The 21,999-nt window shown below is 37.0% G+C and overlaps 1 protein-coding gene across 1 annotated transcript in view; it reads left to right on the top strand.

Annotated features, from left to right (window-relative positions):
- LOC124643668 (scavenger receptor class B member 1-like) overlaps positions 1 to 21,999 on the top strand; it is a 70,942-nt gene that overhangs the window by 34,882 nt on the left and 14,061 nt on the right. The window contains exons 2-4 of the mRNA XM_047182700.1: positions 16,541 to 16,632; positions 17,121 to 17,284; positions 18,544 to 18,688. Of these exons, the coding sequence (XP_047038656.1) occupies positions 16,541 to 16,632; positions 17,121 to 17,284; positions 18,544 to 18,688 (401 nt within the window). The remainder of the gene's footprint in view (positions 1 to 16,540; positions 16,633 to 17,120; positions 17,285 to 18,543; positions 18,689 to 21,999) is intronic.

Here is a 21,999-nt window from a genome sequence, read left to right as displayed (position 1 = left end):
AAAACCACTCGGGTTTAAGATAATGCGTACTGACATACACACATCAATATCTAATTTAAAGATAACAATACATAGGTATTCTATTGCTAACAGAACTGAAGTAAATTAATAATTACTAACTTATAAACTTATAACGCCGACTTTTAATAAAATATTTTGACATTGTAATTGAAATGTCTGCAAACAAAATATTGTTTTATAAGTGCGTGTAAAAATTAAAAAATATATATATTTATTTATTTTAATATTTCTTTATTACATTTTGAAGAAGGCTTACAGACTAGCAGAAAAAGAAAATATTACAGCTATATATTATTATATATAACTGTAATATTATCAAATAGCTAATTACAAGCCTCCACACATAATAAAATAAATTATAAAATACAAAATGAGCCCAAGATTTTTGACAAGCTTTTGGTATAATAAATATTTTAAAGGAACCCCAAAAAAAATAGTCAACGGTCTAATTAGCTAAACATGGACATTAATCATTAAACGTTTGTAACAATAAATTATTAAAAATAATTATTGGTTTTAAAATATAATTAATATTATATCACTTTTTGCGTTAACCATATATTATGTAAACGTTTTATTTACGCATTTTTTTTTCTAATTAGTGATTTATTATCTTGACCTTTGGGTAAAAAAATTACAAGCAAATATTTATGGTTAACCGATTTTTCCTTAAACGAGGTTTTTTAATTCGCAGAATTGTGGAATGATAGACGATTTTTTTTAATATTTAAAATGCCTAAATCGACCTGTATATTTATCCTATTAATTCAGATACATTAAAACTTTATTTAATTATTCATCATTGATCTTATGATAGGGAAATATTAAAACTAAGTATCAAAATATTCATCCGCATCGCTGTCAGATTCAGATACATGAATTTTTTTAAAAGCTGTTCGTCCCATTTGGATTCCTGTGCCGGGCCAGATAAAAAGTTTCGTATGTCATTGCTCAGACTCTAAATATTTTCCCTATTTCAGTTTTTTTATACCTAATGAAAATCTAGCTAATTTAAGTTTGAAATTACGTACCTATTACAAGCTGCATTAGTAAAGTATAATATGCAATTTTCTGCATCTTACAGTGAAATTGACGCGAGATTGCAATGGTCTAGATGCAACAAATTGCATAGAAAGCCTGCAATTTACATCGATTTCAATCAAATTGAGTGAAAACTTTAATTAAATACTTTGAACAGTATATCTATGAGTCATGCTAGTCTTGCTCTAAGTGTATCTTAGACACCAATGACCGTGTTTCGGAGGGCACAATAAACTGTAGGCCCTGGCTGTCATTGAACATTTTTGGCAGTCGTTACGGGTAGACAGAAGCCAGTAAAGCTTTGGTTTCCTAGTAAAGCGGTGCCGTCATATAGCGGCCGTAATACAGCGGTGAAAGACGTCACCAGAACGTTGTCTATGTAAACAAAATGGGGCGGTTTCCTAGAGAGCGGTAACTGACACCGTAACTTCAAAAAGCGTCGCCGCCATTTGCATGACGGCCGTCTTGACGGTGTCAGATAGTTTGGTGAACGTTTTATTGAAAGCGGTGAAGCTTTTTTAATACGTATTTGTGTTTTTTTTTTCGGAACAACGTCAAAAATTTGTTACAACTCTTAGAGCAGCGAGGACGACGAAATTTTAATAGATTTCGTTCGTAACCACGAAGCAATATATAATATAAAAATAAAGATTATAGAAAAAGTCAACTAAAACAGAATTGGTGTCGTGAAATTTGAGAAATATTAAATAAAACAGGTTAGTAAGTATGATACAACTAACAAAAAGTTTATGACGGTGTGTTAAAACGGCCGTGGAACTTTCCGCATGTCATCACCGTAAAGACGACCGTCTATTTGCGTCCGTAATATGACGGCCGCTATATGACGGCACCGCTTTCCTAGGAAACCCAAGCTTTAGTCTGACAACTAATCTTGCCAAGATGTATATGGTTGCCAAGGTAACTGGGTTGAAAAGGTCAGATAGGCAGTAGCTCCATGTAAAACACTGGTACTCAGCTGCGTCCGGTTAGACTGGAAGCCGACCCCAACATAGTTGGGAAATTTCTAGGCAAATAATGTGCCTACATTTGATAATCTAGATCCTAACTTTTTTTATCGTTTCACTGCTGGGCACAGGCGTCCTTTTGCACAAAGAATAAACAGAAATTTTAGCTTAGGTAAACACATAATTATCAAAAATCCTTTTTAAGTCTATTCTAATACCTTGAAAAACAAATAAAATCACCGATTGGCAATGAGAAATTGGAGTTTATCTTAGTAAGTGGAATTAATTAATGTATTCCAGCCGTTTTATAATTTGAAATTACCAAAAGTCTGGTGCAACACCCACGCTTAGGCCATCGGGAAAAAACAGATGTTATTATAATTTTAAATCGTGTTGTAGTAAGGTCTTGTCCTGATTTTGTTTGTGTTCCGTAAGTAATATATAACGTCGGGACACCTTTTCACACACGGTCGGTTAGCCCCATGGTAAGTTATTAATTAACTTGTGTTATGGGTGCTAACACAACTGATAGACTACATATAGCTACATATATACATATTTATAAATACATATTGTAACACCCAGACCACGGCCAACAAGCATGCTCATCACACAAATGTCGACCGAACCGGGAATCGAACCCGGGACCTCAGGTCCGGCAGTCCGGCATGGTGACCATTGCGCCATCGAGGTCGTCAAGTAACATTAAAACATCCCTGAATATTTTTTTTAATACAAAAATCTGAATTGAGTACCTTTCTGGGCAGTCGTTTGAAAAGAAATTCCTCTGCCGCGTCTGTCTGTGAAGCGACATACTCGAAAACTACTACGTGGAATGTCATGCCGTTTTCATCATTTGACGAAGTAGTATTTTCATAGTAGCCATTTTCCTGAAGGTTCACCCGCATCCCACGGGAACCGGGCGTCCGTTCCGGGATAAAATACAAGTTATGTTGCTGTAGAGTGTAGTACCAACAGTGAAAGATTTTTTTTTTATAGGTTACGTGGTTTCAGTGCCTTTAGGATACAAACAAACAAACTTACTTTCCTTATCAATCACAAAATTGCATAACAGTCACGATTAAGACTTATATACAGAGTGTGTCGTTCATAATCACATTAAATCCTATCACATATACTTTATGATATTCTATGGCGAATTGTAAAAAAAATACCTAATCCATTCAGTGGTTTGGCCACAGGAGTCATTTTTCGTTTTTATAATTTACAACATCATGTGTAAAGCAGAGATAAAGTTGGGAGTATCGAATGTTTTGCTCAGTTGACAGCTGTCAGTTTTCAAGGGAGAATTTCAGTTGTTTGTAATGACTGACTTTTATATGGTGTTCTAATTTTCGCACATTTTTATTCTATTTACTTTGTTTGAAAAATTCATTTATTTATTTTTACGTATATTTCTTTTTTATTTCTGTTAATCGACATATATTAACAAGTATATTAACGCATTTCATTTAATGTGATTATGAACGACACACCCGATATAATCTGTGAAGGCTATCGAGTTATTTTTAAGTCCAATCGTCTTTAGTATCTAATGACAAGCAAACCTTGGGTATTTTGGCAAACGCCTTCGTGAAATTTTATAATGTCGGAAGCAAATCACTTATGGGTTATAAAGGTTATATAATATAAAGTATGGTCAATAAAATATGATATAGTCGTGGTGGCCTAGTGGGTGAAGAACCAACCTCTCGAGTATGTTGGTGTGGGTTTGATTCCAGGTCAGGCAAGTACCAATGCAACTTTTCTAAGTTTGTATGTACTTTCTAAGTATATCTTGGACACCAATGGCTGATAAAAAGGTGAAGGAAAACATCTTGAGGAAACCTGGACTGTATAGTCTGAAATCAGCAACCCGCATTGAGCGTGCGTAGTGATTAATGCTCAATCCTTCTCGGTGTGGAGGCCGCAGCCCAGCAGTGGGACGATAAAAAGGCTGTAACATGGTCAAATCTAAATTACTATTAGAGGTTAAGGTACCTTTAAGTACGTATCAGGTTATGACCTGCCAAATACTAACGTGGCATTTTCAATGTTAAAAAATAATTTTGACATTGAGATTAGCATGTTCAAGCAAACAAATTATCAAACTCATCAGCCGTTCAATAGTAATTATTACTAGCCATTTTCCCATGACTCCACTCGCGTTCCGTGGACACTACTACCTACCCCTACCGGGCAAGTATAAAATACAGCCTATGTTACTTGGAAAGACTAGCTTTCCAACAGTGAAATAATTTATCAAATCGGTTTTGTATTTCGGAGCCTTCCCGGCCCGGCTGTCATTGAACATTGGCAGTCGTTACGGGTAGTCAGAAGTCAGTAAGTCTGATACCAGTCTAACCAAGGGGTATTGGGTTGCCCGGGTAACTAGGTTGAGGAGGTCAAACAGGCCGTCACTCTTTATAAACTTTGTAAGACTGAAAGCCGACCCCAACATAGTTGGAAAGAAGCTCGGGAGATGATGATTCTGGTTTGACCCCTTACACCTTATAAATAGTAACTACATCATCATATAATTCAAATGATAAACACAAGGTTTTCTTTGCTAATTACCACTCAGAATTTAATACCGTTTAACCGACATTTCCGGAGTCAAACCTTGGATGGGTGACCAGTTTTTCAATGCGAAATTTTCTAATGATTGCTCATTTGGTACCCCGCCCAAGTATTTGATTTTTTTACGACTTTTAATCGTTATTTCTGCAGTCAGGCTTTGTATGGGTGACCGTTTTTTGAAGGCGTTTTAATAAGACCTATATTATTGTGATAACATTAATAAAAATAGGAGGATTTTTGACAAAAAAAAACGAATGTTCACCTACTAAGTAGTTTTTGGAAAAACCGCGCCATTTTTCTAGGTCATTATTTTTCAAATTGGCCCATTTTTTATGTGATCTTAAATATGTTAATTTTGTACATTTGTAAATGACCGTTCGCAATTTTTTTTTACTCATTTTCTACAACTTAAGAATAAAATACAAAAAACCGGAGACTTGTTCTGGTTTTGAATTCTTTGATTAATCATTATGATTATGCAATAATTTATTTATTTATGAGTAAGTATACATGTTTTACTAGTTTTTTCTCAGAATGATTTAGTCATCGATCAAGTTTAACTTTAAAAATATAAATCAATATACTTTGGATCCGTGTTCAAAGTCTAAAATATCTGAATCAAAGTGCTTGATAAACCAAATTGGCTTTTAAGTCGTATAAATAAGGTGAAAATTCACATCTTATACCCTTGGTCTAATTTGAACATCTTTGGCAGTCGTTAAGAGTATGTCTGACAAACCAGTCTTACCAAGGGGTATTGGGTTGCCGGGGTAACTGGGTTGAGGAGGTCAGATAGGCAGTCGCTGCATGTAAAACACTGGTACTCAGCTGCATTCGGTTAGACTGGAAGCCGACCCCAACATAGTTGGGAAATGGCTAGGCAGATGATGATTTCCCTCGACAGCTGGTTTCCTTCGGTTTTACTGGCGTCCCGTGGGAACTACTGCCCCTGGATATAATCTAGCTTCCTAACAGTAATATACTTTAAGGGTACAAAACAAAAAATCTTCTTCATTATATTACTACACATTTATAGATGAATTGGTCAGTAGGTCATTATTATTATTTAAAATGCAAGCTTTAACAATTCTGACTTGACCGTAACCTTAAAAAATCGCTTAACCGTCAAATCCGTAGCGGACCCCAATCGGGGTCTGAACATCAATGTCACCGTAAGCTCGGTTTAGACCCCAATTGGGGTCTGCGAATCAGTCATACACTTTCCTAATTATTTACGCTCATATTTATTTTCTTTCCAATCAAACCACATTTGTGAGTACTAAATAAAATAACTAAATAAATGTAAATTATTATTACGCATTCAAACCTTTCATATTTAGCATCCCGTTAGAAATATACCTTTTTAAAATCCAATCGTAATTACCGGGAATTCTGATCGAACTCGCCATGTTTGTTTACATTTGTTGTTTTTTTAAATTTGAAGACGCATAGACAAGATGGCGACGGTGATAGAAGTTTTGCATCGAATGATCCGATTCGTTAAAATAAAGAATCGATTTAATAATTTTATATTATTTGATATTATAATATTACTAAATTGCACTTTTGTATACTTACCATAATCTGAAAATAAATTAGGAAAAGTAAAATGACTTAATTTATTTTGAAAAAAACGCTAGAAAATCAGTGGTAGAAAATACGTTGTAGCCGGAATAAAAAAAATCTTCGGTTTTTAGGGTTTCTGAAGACGGCAAATGAAGACTTATTCTTCGGGTGTTTTATGTGCAGGATTCCTGTAGATCTGCCAAACTTAATGGCGATTCGTTACTTCCAACTTTTTAACTGAGCGGCAAAGCTATTTGACGAGAGCCGTAGTTAGGTGTAGTTATCGCAAAATTTTATGACGATTTTATTGTTTGAAGGGCAAATAGTTCGCTGTTCATCGAAAGCTGGTCCAAGATGGAAAGATGGCCGCCGCCGACTTATTTTTAACCGTCTTCCCAAAAAGCGGAGGTTCTCAATTCGACCGTTTTTTTTTTGTATGTTTGTTACGCGATTACTCAGCCATTTATTTATCGATTTTGATGATTCTTTTTTTGTTTGATAGCGTGTACTTCCGAGGTGGTCCCATTATCATTAGGTCAGGATCTGATGATGGAACCTTGAGAAATCGAGGGCGACTTTCGAAAGGTGCAGAAATACATAGGTTGAAATCATATCACTCAGGTGTTTGCCTGTTAGCACTATTCAACAGTGAAGGTTTTGAGCTGAACTGATGATGGAGACCAGTGAAGTTCGAGGGAACTCGACAACTGAATATTTAAACTTTCTCGTGTTTGTGCTTATATTATTCGTATTTACGAGGCCTCTGCAACAGTGAAGGAGATGGAGACAAGAGAAGTTCGGTTGTCGAGATCCCTCGACCTTCTCTGGTCTCCATCATCAGGTCAGCTCCAAACCTTTACTGTTTCATAGTGTTATCAGACATACATCTGAGTGTCAAGTTATAACCTTATCTATGCTTACAATTTTCGAGAGTTGCCCTCGATTTCTCAAGGTTTCCATCATCAGATCCTGGACCTAATAACAAATATGGGGAATATACTCTTTCGACCAAAAACAAACATCCAAATTGAGAACCACCTCCTTTTTGGGATTCGGTTAAAAATATTTGGTGACTTTAAAATCAATCAATTATTATTATTGTTTCTCATCATCAAATAAGTACATTACTTTGGTAGTTACAAATTGCATTATATTTCAGAACACCAGGCTTACCCTCATCATCATCATCATCATCATCAGCCTATCGCAGTCCACTGCTGGACATAGGCCTCTCCAAGTGCACGCCACTGAGATCGATTGAAGTAGGCTAAATACCTCTAAGAGCAGGCTTACCCTCCGCCGAAACAAAAATCTTAGAATTGTTCAGAAATAATATAAGAATAAATTAAAATTCCGTAATAGGTAATAAAAATTCAATTAAAGTTAAAAATTATTACGAATGACGCAACACCAAAATAAATAATACATATAAAAATTTAATGCTAAAAACTTTCATAAAACTTAAATATCTTTTTTCTTAACAACAAAAACAAATTGAACCTATAATTTAAAATTAATAAATAAAATTGAAATAAGTTGCTATTAAAAAATATATATAAAATTGGTATTCGATTATTTATAATAAATATCCGATTTAGGTATCGAATGCACACCGCTGATTGAAAAAAAAAAAAAATACTCCATTCCAAACTCTACTTGTCTGTGACTTGACTGATCTTGTAAATTGTTCATTTTTATTGTGTATTTTATGTGCTGATTTTTTAGTTATTGAACATAAATAAGTGCACGAAATGTATTGCAACGGATTGAAAATGTTATAAATATGACGTTTGTGTTGTGTTTGAGAAAGTGATGCGATTACTTATTGGTAAGTTTTCACCAAATTTGAAATGCCTAACTTTTCGATAGACTTAAAAACACCGTAATTATTATCTTTTTCTGAATTAACTGACCCCATTTGACCTTTGCACGTTGTTTTCAAATAAGTGAGCTCTAAAGTTATAGTTAAAATACTTCTGATCAGGCATTACGGACTTAGAATTCATGTGTTGAAAGTTAGTACAAATTTTTGACTTCCATGTCGCGATTCAAAATATCCCGCCGAATCAACGGTAAAGTCATATGTCAAAATCTTGTCGAGCAGAGGGGTTAACTGTATACTAATTATTACTAGGAAGTTTGATCGATCGCACTTGCATAACCATAATTAAAAAAAAATACATGTTTATGATATCTGTCAATGTCAATGTCAAAAGTTGTGTTGACGGGAAATATGATTTGGCGCGTTTTTTGAGACTGGTTAAGTTCAAGGTAAAGGCACTAATAAAGGGTTACAGGATTGAGTTACCGCGGCCCTGGTACATAAAAGGCCTACGACGGAACACGACGGTTTTTAGTCAGTAAGGGTCTGACACTCCCTCACCGCTGCTAACCCACAGCGGGAGGGGTCATTCGATGATTTTTGCCATCGCTAAAAAAATGACAAAACTACCCTTTTAAGGAGCATCCCTAAAATAAGGTTTTTTAAAGTTATCTTTTATCCATAGTAGGAATGTTGATATTATTACTTTTTAATTCGTACATTCGTAATTGATTAAACGTTGTAAAGCACTGGTACTTAGCTACATCCGGTTAGACTGGAAGCCGCCCCAACATAGTTGGGAAAAAGGTTTGGAGGATGATGACATTCGTAATTGACTACAGATTGTATGACATAATTTATATTTTTATATATAAAATGTGTCCTCTATATTATATTAGTAGGTATAGACAGATGCATATTTAATTCAAGTCCAGCTAGAGATAAATTCTAATCTAAACCATTGTCTGCCAAACAGTCTCATCATTAATTAGTTAGTTAAGTTCAAAGACCAGATTAACCGGTTAAGTCACTAACTGGTTCTTTTTTTTAACGACGTCAAAACTCATCAAATGATCCCTGCCGCTGTGGGTTAGCAGCGGTGAGGGAGTGTCAGACTCTTACTGACTAAAAACCGTCGTGTTCCGTCGTAGGCCTTTTATGTACTAAGGCCGCGGTAACTCGCGCGAACAATCCCGCAGCCCCGGCAGATGGTCTTATGCATACTTAACTATTTAACCTGAAACTAAACCCATGGTTATTAAAGTGGTTCTTCTCAGTAACTAATCAGACACATACACGAAGTCTCGGATTTGATTCCCGGGTCTAAATCACTTTGTGGGTTAAAAAAACATTCACAAAGCAGCCCGGAGTCTAGAAGTTGGTGGTATACACCCGTACATCGGAGAGCATTTTAATGTGATCTCTCTCCGGTGGTGTCGGAATGTCGTCCCATCGGGCTATGAGAGTGAAGGAATAGTGAGTGCACCTGTGTCCAAGCAAATGTGCCTGCACTATAATATGTCCTGCGCAGCTGGCTGATCTCCTTAGAGAGAACAGCCGTAATGGCCAACAATGAGCCTGGACACCATTATTATTACGTCATATGTCTAGTAGGGATTTAAAATGTCATCTTTTCAAAGTACTTATACAATGACTTGGAATAAACTTGAACCCGGAAAATGACACTTACGCATCTGAAGTTCATAATTCTTTAAGTATTTTATCTTCCTTACGGCTTAAATTATTTCCTATATATTTAAAAGTAGGCCGGTAAGTCTTGAACTTGAAAATGACCGCTCATACAAATATGCGCTTTATTACCTATGTCATAAGAAACAATTTCCCTTGTATTGTTCAAGTTTATACTGTTAGAATTAAAAGCCAGTTGAAAATAGACTTTATTTTGTTCTACCGAAGGTTGGTTTTAGTTAGTCTTATTTAGATGAATTTGTTTACTATTATCATGCAAATTATTTATTTAAAAAAATAGATTATAACTGGTCCACTAATATAGTGCTAAAGACGTTATATTCGTTTTTTCTTATATATAGAAAGTCTGTCAACCAGTCGGAGGCGTCGTCCTAATTGGCAGCGATCGCGCGATGGCGCGATGCGTTTTTCATCTAAGACGTCGTCCTAATTGACAGCGATTGTACGATGACACGATGCGTTCTCGTCGTTCGATGAGTTCAAACATACAGATTTCATCAGAGTGTCCTATTTGAACCTCGCAAGTGAGATAGTGAGATCGTGAGATGAAAAACGCATCGCGCCATCGTGCGATCGCTGCCAATTAGGACGACGCCTTATCAAGGGGTATTATATTACCTAGTAACTGGGTTAAGGAGGTCAGATAGGCAGTCGCTCCATGTAAAACTCGTAATCAGCTATACATATATGGATTTTGGATAGCATAGTTGAAAACAGGTGAAGATCATAGACGTCTAAGACTAATTTCCGTCAACGGTTTCATCCAACTCTCGTGAAAAGTACCCCGTGTAACCGAATAAAAATTCTATAGTCTATAGTCTTCCTCGATAAATGGCCTATCTAACACTGTAAGAATCTTTCAAATCAGCCCAGTGGCTCCTGAGATTTGCGAGTTCAAACAAACTCGTCCGTTTATAATATGAGTATGGAAATAGAGCAACGTATAGATAATTTCCAATTGCAATTTATGCGAATTGCGTTATAATGTAATTCACTAGGTATTTGATTCCAAGAAATTGAAATAACTATCATGCATGACTTAGAATGGTATTTCCTCTCAATTATTTTCATTCAATTGAATACATTGCTTCATTTATCTGTACAAATATTTACTTATAATAGAGACCCATAATCCCTACTAATAGTATAAATGCGAAGGTAACTCTGTCTGTCTGTGTGCTACGCTTTCACGTCTAAACCACTGAACTGATTTAAATAAAATTTGGTATAGAGAAGTCGTGGTGGCCTAGTGGGTAAAGAACCAACCTTTCGAGTATGAGGGTGTGGGTTCGATTCCAGGGTCAGGCAAGTACCAATGCAACTTTTCTAAGTTTGTATGTACTTTCTAAGTATACTTAGACACCAATGACTGATAAAAAAAGGTGAAGGAAAACATCTTGAGGAAACCTGGACTATAGTCTGAAATCACCAACCCGCATTGAGCAAGCGTGGTGATTAATGCTCAATCCTTCTCCATGTGAGAGGAGGACGCAGCCCAGCAGTGGGACGATAAAAAGGCTGTAACAGTAACAGAGATAGTGTTGACCTTGGGAAAGAACATAGGATAGTTTTTATCCCGGACTTTTGAAGAATTCTCTTGGAAACGCGATATAACCGAACTCTTCGCGGGCGAAGCCGCGGGCGGAAGCTAGCATAAAATATAAGAGGACCCTAAAGGCTCGGAAACTATTTAACTGTTTTAAAAATTCTATCACCATTGGAAAGCTACACCTTTCCCGAGTAACATAGACTATAATTGGACGTATATAGTTATGCAGAAACGTTCCAACCCACAAGTCACCCGAAATCGAGTTATTGTGATTGAACAGCCTAAAATTTAGCATATGGTTATCTAAACTCAATATAATTCAACAATAAAACCTCTAGTACCTTTACTAGTTAGAATAAAAAAGAATACAACTGAAACGCGTAAATGCTTATATCTCAAATTCAAGTTTAATTTGAGATATAAGCATATATAAGGTTGGAACGTTTCTGCATAACTACGTCCAATTTACCCCGGTACGGGCAGTAGTTCTCACGGGTTACGGACGAAACCGAAGCTATAAAATCTGCCAAAGCAATGCAAATTCAATCGAAATTAGTTTCGCCGTTTCACCCTGAATGTTTTACAAATAAGCAGACTAACATTCGCATAATATGACAACGAGGATAAGTATAGATAAACAAACAAATTCAAGGTTTTATTTGTACGGATATAGATGTCTTAATACATTTTAATTGATACACTTAACTTCAATAAAAATAACTAACCTTAGATTTTCAAATTACGTAAATTTTTATTCGACCATCAACCATTTTGAGTATCAATACTTTTTGCAAGTCGTCATCTGCCTTTTCCCAACTATGTTGGAGTTGGCTTCTAGTCTAAACGCATACAGCTGAGTTCCAGTGTTTTACAAGGAGCGACTGCCTATCTGACCTCCACAACCCGGGCAACCCAAGACGACGAAAAGGAAAGAGAGAGAAAGGAAAGACTGGTTGTCAGACTTCCTGGCTCCTGACTACCCGTAACGACTGCCAAAGATGTTTAATGAAAGCCGGGACCTACAGAATCGTGCCATATGAAACACGGAAGAACCTGTTATGACAAGATGATCCCCCATCCACGGACCGACCGCGCTAAGCGTTGCTTAACCTTATAATCAATAGATCCATGCAGCTTTGACTTAGCTATGAGCTCTAACTATCTACTATTCCACATACCTCTAGCCATATCACTAGCCGTTTCCAGCGATTTCACGTGGTCACTGCCCGAACCGGGATAAAATATATCCTATGTTACTCGGGAAGAGTGTAGCGCCCCCAACAGTGAAAGAATTTTTCTAATCGGTTCAATAGTTTCGGAGCTTTTAACCAAGCAAAAAAAATATTATTCCTCTTCATTATAAATGTATGTCTCTTCTAGACCTCGAGACTACAGAGTCCCGGATTTATGGGAGGCGAACGTGGGGCCGAAGCGAACACGCTGAAGTCCTTTTTAGACAACTTTAATGAAATGGTGACACAAAACCGACGATTATCCCTGTATACACTATGGAAAAGTACCCAAGGACAATCCCCGGTTCTGTGCTAAACTATTGCTAACTATGGATGAAAATACTTGGGCTATTGTGATGGGATGCTAATGGACTAGGTTATTCCTCTTCATTATAGTATTAGTATAGAATTGTAGCTGATACCTACATACCGATAGTCTTTTGTTCTTGACAATGGAAAATTTCCAATGGTTCGAATCAATTTGTTATTAATGATATACTTACCTGAGTATAATTATAAATACGTATAGTAAAGGTCATTGACTTCTAAGTGGGTTTGTAATAGATGTTCTATAACTGCGGAGATGGTGCGATAAAAACTCATCTGTGTAGCAATTTTTCTTTATATTCTAAAAGTATTTTAAGGACGATCTTTTTTAAGGCTTTTCTTATAAATATAAGAAAAGTCACTATAACGCTAATCTGTACCAATACATTATAGAGGATTTTTTATCCTTTTTTTTACCCTAACAGCTCCAAAACTCAAGAAAAAAATTGTTTCACTGTTAGAAAGCTACACTCTTCCCGAATAACATAGGCCAGGGATGGCGAACCTTCATTGACTTACGTGCCAAATTAAATAAAAAAACACAATGATAATTATTGAGGCGTGCCTGTAGGCAAATAGTTAACATGAAAAGGTAAAAGATTATGAAGAAGGGACTTGTTTTTTACTCGCACATTATGGATTTTTTACATATGTAATTTCAATTGTAAAATAATGGCGTGCCCGAATTATTTAGCTTCGTGCCACCACGGGCACGCGTGCCATTGGTTCGCCATCCTTGACATAGGCTATACCTATTTTATCCCGGTACGGGCAGTAGTTCCCACGGGACGCGGGAGAAACCGCAAGAAAACGGCTAGTTTATTATAAAGGCCAAAGTGTGTGACCAACGTGACAATGACAAAACATTGTTTGACGAACTTGGCACTAATGTAGGTTATACAATAACATACAGGCTATTTTTATCCGGATGTCTGAAGTAGTTCCCACAATCAATACAAAAAGGTATTAGTAGTTACCTCAGAATTTGAATCATATAAACAACAAATAAGATATAAGTATGACGTCAATCAACATTTTTTACCAAACCATAGCCGATTGATTTCCATCTTTAAAAACGAGTCAGGAATTTATATAAACAATCCAATGAACACAATTACTATAAAGCAGTCTTTAAAGTTACTGTTACAGCCTATTTGTCCTACTGCTGGGCTGCGACCTCCTCTCACACGGAGAAGGATTGAGCATTAATCACCACGCTTGCTCAATGCGGGTTGCTGATTTCAGACTACATATATAGTCCAGGTTTCCTCAAGATGTTTTCCTTCACCTTTTATCAGCCATTGGTGTCTTAGATATACTTAGAAAGTACATAAACTTAGAAAAGTTGCATTGGTACTCGCCTGACCTGAAATCGAACACCTTCATACTCGAGAGGTTGGTTCTTTACCCACTAGACCACAACGAAAGTTAGCACACTGCAAACTTTTAGTCGGCCGATAGAATGTTTGAGCTCATAAATCAGTATGAAGATGAATGGTAGTACGCACATTACAAAGATCTGGTATTTAGTCGGTATCAGACCAACTAAAAACTCAAATTGGAATCGAGATTTTCTCTAAATAAAAAATGGAACTCCATTGGGTAAACTGTCGGCCAACTCTTTAGTTTGTAGGTAGTCTAAGTTGATCCGAATTTTATGCTGTCAAGTGTAATTCAGTCCTATTCAAATTGAATTTGGGTCAGTAATAAAGTCTTTATGATTCTCGCCTTAACAATAACTTACTTACCTCCCCACTCAGAGCCATGTAATGGTTACTTAAGCCATTCCTTAGTGAAGGATTTGTATGACATTCCTCACTAAGGAGTGACTTAAGTAATCATTTTCCCCCTTACATATAAAAATCTCTAATCACCTTCTAAGCAACATTTTAACTTAAGACTTTAAGTAGTGATTAAATGTTAGTTAAGACATGCTTAAGCAACGTTTATAAGTAAGAATTTTCTTAAACAGCCCTTAAGTATTAATTATTATTTAATACACGTTTATAAGTAAGGCTGTAAATGTCTGTGAGTGGGGAGGTTAATAACTTAGTTTACTGGCTATTTCTGTAATTTAAACCGCATGTAACTACATTAATTAACCAAACCAAACCTTATCAACAAAATAAAACCAAATGGTCACCAAGCCACGAACCTATCGCACCAAGCGTTGCTTAACGTTATGATGGAACGACCCATGTGGCTGTAACTTAGCCATATTATTTTCCCAATAATCAAAAAAATATTTTTTGCATCCAAAACAATATAAAATCGGTTAATTATTATCCTCATTTTATTACAAGATTGTGACAATAAAGATTTTTGATCGTAAAATCTACAAAACTTTTGACCCATAAAACGAAATGTTTAATCACCTTAAGGTAATTCTTATTCAAAGTTAAAGGTAAAGTCAAAAAACTGTAGGTCCCGGCTGTCATTGAACATCTTTGTCAACCAGTCTTACCTAGGGGTATTTCGTTGCCCGGGTAACTGGATTGAGGAAGTCAGATTGGTAGTCGCTCCTTGTAAAACACTGGTACTCAGCTGCATTCGGTTAGACTGGAAGCCGACCCCAACATAGTTGGGAAAAGGCAGATGAGTGCCAAATACTGGCTAATACTAGTGAATAGAATCTAAAAAATAATCGGGTCTTTATATAAAATACAGCCGGAATTACCTAATTATTTATGTTCAGAATATCTTCCTCCGAGCCTTTTTCCCAATCATGTTGGGGTCGGCTTCCAGTCTAACCGGATTCAGCTGAGTACCAGTGCTTTTACAAGAAGCGACTGCCCTATCTGACCTCCTCAACCCAGTACCCGGGCAACCCGATACCCTTGGTTAGACTGGTGTCAGACTTACTGGCTACTGACTACCCGTAACGACTGCAAGGATGTTCAATGACAGCGGGACCTACAGTTTAACGTGCCATCCGAAACACAGTCAATGGTGTCTAAGATATATTTATGTTCAGAATAATTCTGTAATAATTGGTAAAAACGTGACCAAATCTACTCGTTCTTGAAACTAGTATATCTAGGTAATAAAATATATGTTTGACGATTTTTAAAAAAGGCTAAGTATTTGTGACCATGAAGTAATCATTGTAATATAAATAACTAGCTTCTGCCAGCGGTTTCACCCGCATCCCGTGGGAACTACTTCCCGTACCGGGATAAAAAGTAGCCTATAGCCTTCCTCGATAAATGGGCTATCTAATACTGAAAGAAATTTTCAAATCGGACCAGTAGTTCCTGAGATTAGCGCGTTCAAACAAACAAACAAACTCTTCAGCTTTATAATGTTAGTATAGATTATTTTTTATTACCGAGTAAGTTGCAAGTTTAATCACCTAGCACGCCCTAGTATCAGAGTTTTCTCAAATCCGCCTGACGGCCTCTGACGTGGAGTTTTACTATAAAAACGACTGCTGGCAATATTGAATGTAAACCACTGCCTTCCTTTATAAATGAGCTATCTAACACTGAAAGAATTTTCCAATCTTGCCTAGAAGATAACACATTCATCAAACTCTTGAGCTTTAAAATTTGGTATATGCGAGATTGTTCGCGCGAGTTACCGCGGCGCTGGTACATAAAGGGCTTAAGAAGGAACATGGTGGGTTAAGAGTCTGACACTCCCTCACGCTGCACCCACAGCGGGAGGGGGTCATCTGATAGACAAATGTATGGCACAAATACTTAATGATGTTTTTTCTTTGTTTCAGGTCTTTTTATTCTGTTGATGCTGGGGTTCTTTGCTCTGGCAGCCGGTTGCTTTATACTGTTCTTGAAGCCTTACGACTTTTTCTTCAGTCAGGTTGGTTAAATTGTTTCTTTAGGACTGCCCATATTCGAAAAATAGTCGGTGACCGCTTTTTTGTAGGAGAAAAATAGAAAGAGCATACTGACAGCAATTAAATAGTGCAAAACACATGTCCAACAAAAAGTCAGAGGCAAAAAGTCGATCAGAATGTCTTACAAAAAGTCGGTCCGATTTATCTGTGAAACTATAAAATATTAAGAAAGTTACCAACAAATTCATAGTTGTAACATTTTCATATTTGTCATACACAAAGTTTTTTGAATTCTCTGAATATTTCAGTGGCACTGAGTTATTGAAATTCCTTTGGAGTTATTTTCTGAATATTGTATTTCGCCATACTTGAGTTGGTTTGCAAGTTTGCCTGTGTTATATGGAAAGAAAGGAATAATACTAAGAATTGTGTTCTGATTAGTTAGAAAGGAAAGCCTAAGTTAGTATTTATCTATGCATATGCTAATGTTTACTGTATATTATCTTTTCAGAAAGCAATGCTAACTGATGGTGGTGAGATTTTCGAAATGTGGCGGAAACCGGAAGTGGAGTTATATACCAAGGTCTACTTGTTCAACATTACGAATGCCGAAGAGTATATGTCTGGTATTGACAGCAAGATCAAGGTCAAAGAGGTTGGACCTTATGTTTATAGGTATGTTCTTTTTAATATATTTTTTTACATAAAAAAATAAATAAAGGGCGTCGAAGAATTGGTCCTCACTTACCCAGTTTGATAATAATATTTATGAATTAACATTTCTAAACACTGTTTTCCTCTAAAAGATCCGGTTAGACTGGAAGCCGACCGCCACATAGTTGGGAAAAGGCTCGGAGGATGATGTTCTGCTCTAAAAGATATTAAAAAATCTAAAGGTCGCAGTGGATTTATCTTTATCTAGTCTCTAGTCTTACTTTTCCAACTGATTAAAATTACATGCCCACCAATTTTAATCTCTCAAAGTTTTAGCTGTCTTTATTTATCTACATCCGCATCAAAATCTCTGTAGAAAGAAACTCATACAAAAAATAATAATTTTCAAATGTGTATATTAATATTATAAAAATGAATATAAACTTTACTGCACAGAAAAAAAAAACAAAATCCTATCAGTCAGGGAATAAACTTAATTTATGAGTAACATAATTTCTTGGTAACATTATACTTAAAACGCTTATTTTTTTATAAGATTTGAACCCAATTATACTTGTCTACTAATTAGAAGTATTTTTTATTATTATATAAGTTAAAACAATTATTTCTCACTGTTTTAATCGTTTGTTTTTCGTAGAACTTATTAAAACTGGGTAAAAACATCCACAATATTAATTCTGCTATTGTCTTGCGTAATTATTTTAATGTTACAGTTGGCACTTTACCTACTTTGTATTTTTTACATGCTATAGATACCTAAGTAGTACGGAATTTTCGCATTTAGGAAATACTTTTAAATGCAAACATACAAAAATTTGAATTTTTCCGCGGAGCGCGAAATAACTGCAGATGGGCAATCTCAAAACTCAGCACATAAGTACCTGCTAAGATTTGTATTAATTACTGTTGGTTCATCTTTCAATCAAGACAGAAAAATATAATGTACAATGTCGTGGTAAAATATCAATTTTTGAAAATGAAACTATGTTGCCATTTAATTAATGTATTTAAATATGAAAATTCCATATCTCTAGTAAAAACTTAAGACCAAGTTCACCGACTATACACACGTCTGTTTTCTTAAAACAACTATTTAGTATGAATTTTTATGCATTTTCAAACAGTTGATTTTAGAAAAACGGACGTTTATGTTGTTTTTGAAAACGGGCGTTATTTTTATTATTTTATATAGTCATATGACTGTTTTTTTTTTATTTCATGCTCAAACAGTGCCTTTATATTTTATGTCTATTTTTCAGAGAATTCCTAGAACACAAAGTGACGAAGTTCAACGACAATGCTACTCTGTCTGCGATTCCTCTGCATCCGCTCAACTGGGTCGAGGAGTTGTCGGAGGGAAACCAAGAGAATGATACTCTCTATTTGCCACATATTGCTATGCTGGTGAGTTTTCAAAAAGTTTTAGATTTTTTTTTAGGTAGACAAACGGTGAATATGCCTATTTTATTAATTATTTTTGACTGAAAATTGTGTCCGTCCATCTACTGCACACAAACTAAATGGCAAGAATTCAGTAAACTTATCCATGAAAAAAAAACGTTGGGGTAAACGAGTTCTAGAGTGGAGACCACGCCTCGGCAAACGTAGTGTAGGACGTCCTCAGGCAGCGGTGGAGTGATGACTTGCGCAAGACGCCTGGCAGGAGCTAGATGCGAGAAGCCGAAAATCGATCTCAGTGGCGTGCACTTGGAGAGGCCTATGTCCAGCAGTGGACTGCTATAGGCTGATGATGATGATGATGATGATCCATGAAAAAGCAGACATACAAACATAGGTACCCAAACACATAGGTACTAGAAAAAATATTGTACAAGAACAAAATCTGTTCAGCAATCCTAGTTACATATTCCTCTTATTAATCACGAGAATCCCAAATAAATTTTAATTGAGAGATCCAAAACACAGGAAACCGGTAGCCTTGTGTAGCCGGTAGCCGGTAGCCTTGTGTAGCCGGTAGCCTTGTGTAGCCGGTAGCCTTGTGTAGCCGGTAGCCTTGTGTAGCCGGTAGCCTTGTGTAGCCGGTAGCCGGTAGCCTTGTGTAGCCGGTAGCCTTGTGTAGCCGGTAGCCTTGTGTAGCCGGTAGCCTTGTGTAGCCGGTAGCCGGTAGCCTTGTGTAGCCGGTAGCCTTGTGTAGCCGGTAGCCTTGTGTAGCCGGTAGCCTTGTGTAGCCGGTAGCCTTGTGTAGCCGGTAGCCTTGTGTAGCCGGTAGCCTTGTGTAGCCGGTAGCCTTGTGTAGCCGGTAGCCTTGTGTAGCCGGTAGCCGGTAGCCTTGTGTAGCCGGTAGCCTTGTGTAGCCGGTAGCCTTGTGTAGCCGGTAGCCTTGTGTAGCCGGTAGCCTTGTGTAGCCGGTAGCCTTGTGTAGCCGGTAGCCTTGTGTAGCCGGTAGCCTTGTGTAGCCGGTAGCCTTGTGTAGCCGGTAGCCTTGTGTAGCCGGTAGCCTTGTGTAGCCGGTAGCCTTGTGTAGCCGGTAGCCTTGTGTAGCCGGTAGCCTTGTGTAGCCGGTAGCCGGTAACCTTGTGTAGCCGGTAGCCTTGTGTAGCCAGTACCCAAATTGTGTAGGTACATATTATACAGGGTTGCGTGGTAGTCACAATCCGAGTCGCTCGTTACTGGGTTGAGGAGAAAACATAGGCAGTTTCCATATAAAACTACATAGACTGCAAACCGACCACAAGATAGTTCGGAAAATGCTTGGCAAATGGTTAATGTAGGGATCGCGCACCCAAGTAAATATCACTAAACATACATCTAATATCAGTTCCAAGGTTCTAGAAACATCCTACACAAACGCACAAACTTAACCTTTACAATATACTTACTTACTACAGTCAAACAGATGAAGACAGAATATTTTAACTTACCTAAGCAATATGATATTCTCTGCATCCTAACACCCATTCACATTGCTTAACCAAAGGAAACACGGCACCTTTGGCCTAAGTTAAGCAATAAGCAATAACTTGGCACTCACACTTGGCTTACTTAGCTATCAAGTTGCAGGGTTAAGTCCATAGATGGTTGACGAAACTTAGTTACAAACAAATTCATTGTTGTATGTGAAATTGACAGTTGAATTCTTCCGTAAATCATCATGACTAGGTACATAATTACCTATACGAATGTTACAAATATACCAATTCAAAAAGGTGTTCACACATTTACAAAACAATAAAGATTAAAAACTATCCTAGTAAAAAAAACTAAAACTAAAAGCGTCAAAAAATTCGTCCCCATCGCTGTCGACTGGGAGCGTGTCCAAGAGGCTGGCAGCATTACCTCGTTGGATCGCCATGCTGATCGTTTGTCCGAGGTAATAGCCAGCCTTTTGGTTACGAGAAGCGACAACCAGTCCAATGAGCTATCTAACACAAACAATTTTCAAATCGGTGCAATCGTTCCTGAGATTGGCGCATTCAAGCAAAAAACTAATACCTCAACAGCTCTATAATATTAGTGTAGACTTTATATCCCGAGCTTTTCAACCAGATATCACTTTTATAGATTTACTAGCTTCGCCCGCGTAGAGTTCGGTTATATCGCGTTTCCAAGAGAATTCTTCAAAAGTCCGGGATAAAAACTATCCTATGTTCTTTCTCAAGGTCAACTCTATCTCTGTACCAAATTTTATTAAAATCTGTTTAGTGAATGTGACAGTCGTCACCTAGCCCTAATTATTATCAAATCATATTAATTTATTTTACAAGGCGCCACGATGACGGGCCTCTTAAGAACACATTAACTTTCTATTTTATGGATAGGGATATTTGACGGCTGACATGGAGTGCAATAAATACTTAACAAAATATTTTAAGTGTCTAAAAGTTTCTCACAGCAAAGCAATCAAACATCTGCTAAGCAGGACTTACAAGCCGTTGCCAACCGTTAAGGCAATTAGGACCTTGAGACAAAGGACTCAATATTGAATAGAAGTGCACATGTGCCAAATCCCAAACGGACCCCGACAGCGATGCTTAGAACAATTGAGAATATGTACAAAAAGACTAATAAATCTATCTTATAACAAATAGACGAATACGCGAAACAGGACCTTAAGAATAGGGTGGAGTCAGCGCTGAAGGTGGGACTTGCGAGGATGTAGGAAGGGATAGCAGGCCACAAGGGTTTTCAGGGAACTGAAGCAGGGACAGTTGGTCCTAGGTCGCGCAGTAGGCTAGTACTCTGACCGAAATTAGGAGACGCCTCATGGAGGCTAGAGCTAAGTTGTGAAGTAATAGTGAGTCATGAAAGCCAAGTGAATCTAAGAGTAAGTGATGGTGCATGACTGGGTGAGTGTTGCTGATAGTGCGGGTGAGTGTTTATGAACGTTACCTCAGGCTGAAATTATAACCCATTGTATCCATGATAACCTTCTCAATGCAGGTATAATACTTACCGACGCTTAGGCGTACTTCTACTATGATGTGATCGAGCTGATCGAATCAATTATATACCTTGCATTCTATGTTCCAATCTGCCCTCACACACTCAACAGCTTTAACATTAAATAATGGTACAATGTACTGGGCTTCGGCCAACACTCACAATTGTCATCTCGGATTTACCGAAGTATATGCCTCTATCACTCGTGTCTCGAATAAGTACAACAACGCCAACGAAACTATATCAAATTACGCCTAGGCGTATCATTATCTTTGACTTCTCGGACTGTATTGGGATTCTATAAAACTCGATCA

The sequence above is a fragment of the Helicoverpa zea genome, chromosome 28 (assembly GCF_022581195.2).
Source record: "Helicoverpa zea isolate HzStark_Cry1AcR chromosome 28, ilHelZeax1.1, whole genome shotgun sequence".
In the NCBI taxonomy this organism is placed as follows: domain Eukaryota; kingdom Metazoa; phylum Arthropoda; class Insecta; order Lepidoptera; family Noctuidae; genus Helicoverpa; species Helicoverpa zea.
Note: the sequence above shows the minus strand (reverse complement) of the source record. Positions and strands in the feature narration are given on the sequence as shown.